Source organism: Lycium barbarum, chromosome 2 (genome assembly GCF_019175385.1).
Source record: "Lycium barbarum isolate Lr01 chromosome 2, ASM1917538v2, whole genome shotgun sequence".
Classification (NCBI taxonomy): domain Eukaryota; kingdom Viridiplantae; phylum Streptophyta; class Magnoliopsida; order Solanales; family Solanaceae; genus Lycium; species Lycium barbarum.
In genome coordinates this window covers 126902573-126906668 of record NC_083338.1, presented here as the reverse complement: position 1 = coordinate 126906668, position 4096 = coordinate 126902573, and the positions used below count along the sequence as shown (strand labels likewise).

General features: G+C 33.9%; 1 protein-coding gene across 1 annotated transcript; it reads left to right on the top strand.

Annotated features, from left to right (window-relative positions):
* The first annotated feature begins 716 nt into the window (after positions 1–716).
* On the top strand, positions 717–2465 carry LOC132627132 (gibberellin-regulated protein 9-like). The gene is made up of 4 exons (XM_060342288.1): positions 717–929; positions 1013–1063; positions 1468–1531; positions 2009–2465. The coding sequence occupies exons 1-4, from the start codon at positions 885–887 to the stop codon at positions 2188–2190; spliced, it is 342 nt and encodes a 113-aa protein (XP_060198271.1). The 5' UTR covers positions 717–884; the 3' UTR covers positions 2191–2465.
* The last annotated feature ends 1631 nt before the right edge of the window (positions 2466–4096 follow it).

The following is a 4096-nucleotide window of genomic DNA, read 5'->3' as shown; positions in this document are numbered from 1 at the left end:
TCTCTCCCTTTCCGCATAATTAGTTCTCCCCACTAAAAAGAGTGATTGAGAATATTGAAAACCTTTCGAACGTATGTTTTTGCGGGGCAATTGGAAAAGAAAGGAGTATGTAATTCTTTAATCAATAGAAGATACCGCGGGTTGTTTCCCTTTCTAAACAGGAACACAACAAGTTGACCATGCCATTCACCATATCCCAAATTTCACAAGTAAAACTTTAAGACACATTGTTATGGAATTTCATCGGTTGAATTTAAAACTCTATGACATTGGCTACTTTTCAAAGACACAGAACGAAAGTAGTTGTGGGCATATTTCTACATAAGAAGCCTCAATAGTTTGAACGTTGAACTCCGACCTTATGTGTTTTGAAAATATAATTGAGTAAATAGAAGTTTGCTTTCTCTAACAGCTTAAACTTTTCGAGAGAACACATTTTTATTTACTTAATCATATTCTGCTGATTACTACTTTCTCCTTCCATTGCGATGTAGTGGATTTGACTAAGGCAAATTTCACGACAAACACCTTCCGAGTTCAATTGTCAGCAGTCCGTGTGCTATTACATTACATCGGGCCCTTTTGTTAAGGGGGCCATTTATTTTCTATACAACAAAGGAAACCACAACTGTGTATCTCACACTAAAGCTAAAAGTTATAATTAAAGTGAGAGAAACTTCCAAACAAGAGTTGAAATCATGATCAAAAAAGTTTTCCAAAAATAAAAGAGCACTCAACTCGAAGCCTGTGACTTTTTTATAACCATATCTTCATGTGATCAACTTTCAAAAGGCTCAGTAAAAGCCTTGCCCCAATTGCACTTTAATATGCCTATATAAAAGGCCAACCCCTCCTCACTTCACTTCCATTCTACTTAAGAAAACATGAAGATCTTCACATTATTTCTCATTGCCATCCTCCTCATACAGGTAGTTTTCAATTTAAGTGCATATTAATTAATTATTTTTCATTGTCATCCCTAGTTTTCCTAATCTGAAGCTTCTAATTTTAGGTTTTCGCAGAGGCTGTTTCCATGAACAATGCCGAAGATACTGCTGCACAGGTATTTATATAATAAAATTATGACAATTGTTGTCCTTCCTTCAAAAAAACATGTACTAATTAATAACCTGCATAACATGCATGATAACATAATTTAAGTCGTTTATACTATCAGTGTATATAATTTAAGTAACATATGCTGCATCTCTCTTCAAAATTTAGTGACATATATAGAAGTCATTTTATTTTCAGAAGTAAAATTGTCTCAGTGCCAATTGTTCGAAGAAGAATGAGTGAAATAGAAAATAGAAAGAGTTGAAATGGTAGAGAAGTTCTCTGAGAAAGTGCGACGGTTAAAGAAATATTTCCTTGTTTGGTTGAAAGAGAAAATAAAAGGAAAAATAAAAGAAAGGGAATTTGTTTATATTATGTAAACGTTGATATATAAAATGTTGTATTATGCAGATAGCCGAAGCAGCAGACAATGAAGGAGCTCTTCACAAAAAAATTCACCCAATTAAGAGGATCCGTAAGTTCTACAAAATTTTCTTACATGAAGTAACTTAATTTAAAAGTTCAATTTTCTTGTCATCTGAATTGTATAGATATAAGATATAACGACATGTACTTTAATTTAGGCCCTAGTCACATTTGATTAAAATCTTTTAAATAGATCAATAATTTATGCATGGGATTTGGCTCAATATTTTCGAAGAGCTCAGAATCTTGAATCAGTTAAGTTTAGATAAATTACATTTGTTACTAATTATTTTTCTGCTATCAAAAGCGGAGCCAGAATTTCAATTTTATGGGTTCTTAGAATGCCGACTTCAAATGTTAATAACTGAGCTCTAAAATAAATATGTCGACATATTTAATGAATTTCTTAACATGAATATACTATTTGAGCAAAAGTTACTGGGTTTGATCGAACCGGTATCTAGGCTTCTAGCTGCGCCTACGTGACATTAATACTAACTATTATTTTGAACTTATTTTTTGTCAGATTGTGGGTATGCCTGTGCTAGAAGATGCAAGAAGTCGTCAAGAAAGAATGTGTGCACAAGGGCATGCAAGACATGTTGTGCAAGATGCAAGTGTGTTCCACCAGGCACTTATGGTAACAAGGAAGCTTGCCCCTGCTATGCTAGGCTTAAGACTCATGGCAACAGGCCTAAGTGCCCTTAATTAGTACTTAATTTGTTTGAGAAAAATTGCATCTTATTTATTAAATAATTGATTAGGTTTTAATTAATTTATCCTTTTTTCTGTTTTAATTCTGGGGGGCCGAGTGTTTGGGGGTCAGAGGGAATAAAGTGAGAGATATTGCTGCATGAGTGTATGCAGTGTGCTTTTGAATATTTGATTACGACTCTTTTGTTTGTGAGATAAATTAATACGTAAACATATATTATATATGTACTCTGGGGAATAAAGTTATTGATGTTTTTTGCCTTGTTTTATTCCTTTCCCTTTATGTCTAGATTACTATCTTTTGTACCTTTCTTGATATGTTTATATTCCAAATTTCTCCGAGATGTAAATTGCGAAAAGTAAACAACAAAAGTACCTTTATTAACCACTAGGTTAGCAATTTAGGGGTGTTCACGGCTTGAGTCGGTTTTTTATTATAATCAAAACTAAATCAATTTAATTATTAAAATCAAACAAAATATAATATATATATTTATCGGTCTGGTTGTTATCGGTTTTGGTTCGGTTGTTCGGTTACCATAAATAAATATACACCCTTTCCTTCTTTTTCTACTATTATACTTGGTACTAGTCAATTTGCCCGCCCTTCTCGCGGTGCATTAGTCAACTTTTAATAATAATTGTTAAGTGAAGTACTAACTACTATAACAATTATCTTAAGCAAATTTAGAAGTTATTTCATCAAATGTAAAAAAGCAGCTTCCAAAAATGTCATATTCAATACCGGCGAAAACTATATTCAACATTGAATATACTTTTCGAGGAGGCTGTGTCCGAAACACCCTCGGCTCAAGATCATTTAAAGGAAATTGTTTTCATATATTTTTTTGTGGCAGAGGTCAATACACTATTCTCTTACTTTAATATAATCATTCATGTATTTAAGGACTCGATTTTTTCTGCTTTAAATACATTATGTATAACTTTTATTCGATGAACTTGTTTTCTATTCAAGTAAAAGAGAAAGGGAAAAAAATACAGTGAAAAAGAAATAGGAAGGAAAAGAGAAGAAAAAAGTAAAGAAAATAGAGTATCCCAAAAAAGTTCAAGGCACAGAGTCGATATATGACATTATTTCAACGTGAAAGAACAAAGTATTACAGAAGAAACAATAAAAATTTAAATAAAAATCGATTAAAATAGGAGGATAATAAATTAACACGCCTCATGAGTAATTACGACCAATTGCGAAAACTTCTGTTGGACTTTGAAGTAGAATGCAGAATTTGAAAGCCAGTGGGGACTTCTTTTTCCTAATAGAAAGCGAATTCTTAAGGACTTTTAATAAATATGTTAGTATATTCACTGTAGAGAAGAACGCTTGCCTTTTAATGATGATTTTTCGCAGTATTGAACGTTACAAACCTCATTGAGTCGGATAATGCTAGGACTTCACCTTCCATTCATTACAATACTAACATACTTTATAGTAATGAGGCAAACGTTTTTGTAGTATCCTCTCTTCTTCTTCTTCTTCCTAAAAGTTGTCATGTTCGGTATGTCTGATGCCTTTCTTGTGTTGTTTCTGACCTACGACATCTGATGGTCAGATGCCGTAAGTCGGTATATCTTTGAAAGCTCAGATGGAGAGAATAAACGGACTCCTCGGGAGCTACGTAAGCCACTTTAGTGCAAACCAGAAGGACTGGAGTTGTTGAATGTTGCTCAGTCCTGCTATAACTTAACAACCAAAAAGCTCTGGTCAAACTTTAGCCCTTCGAGTTGGCCACGAGGTAATAGCCTCTAACACCCCCACACCATTGCGACAGGAGAGGGCTTTCCCATCAGCCTACTTTTCCAAGAGTTGGCAGGAGCGCAACGACCTTAGCCTAAACCTACTTAAGAAACCTAAAGGTTTGGTCGGGTCTGAAAGTAGACC

Coding starts and splice junctions, on each gene's coding strand:
- LOC132627132 (XM_060342288.1), top strand. CDS start 885: ATGAAGATCTTCACATTATTTCTCATTGCCATCCTCCTCATACAG. Junction 1,064..1,467: donor CCGAAGATACTGCTGCACAG/GTATTTATATAA, acceptor TGTATTATGCAG/ATAGCCGAAGCAGCAGACAA. Junction 1,532..2,008: donor TCACCCAATTAAGAGGATCC/GTAAGTTCTACA, acceptor ATTTTTTGTCAG/ATTGTGGGTATGCCTGTGCT.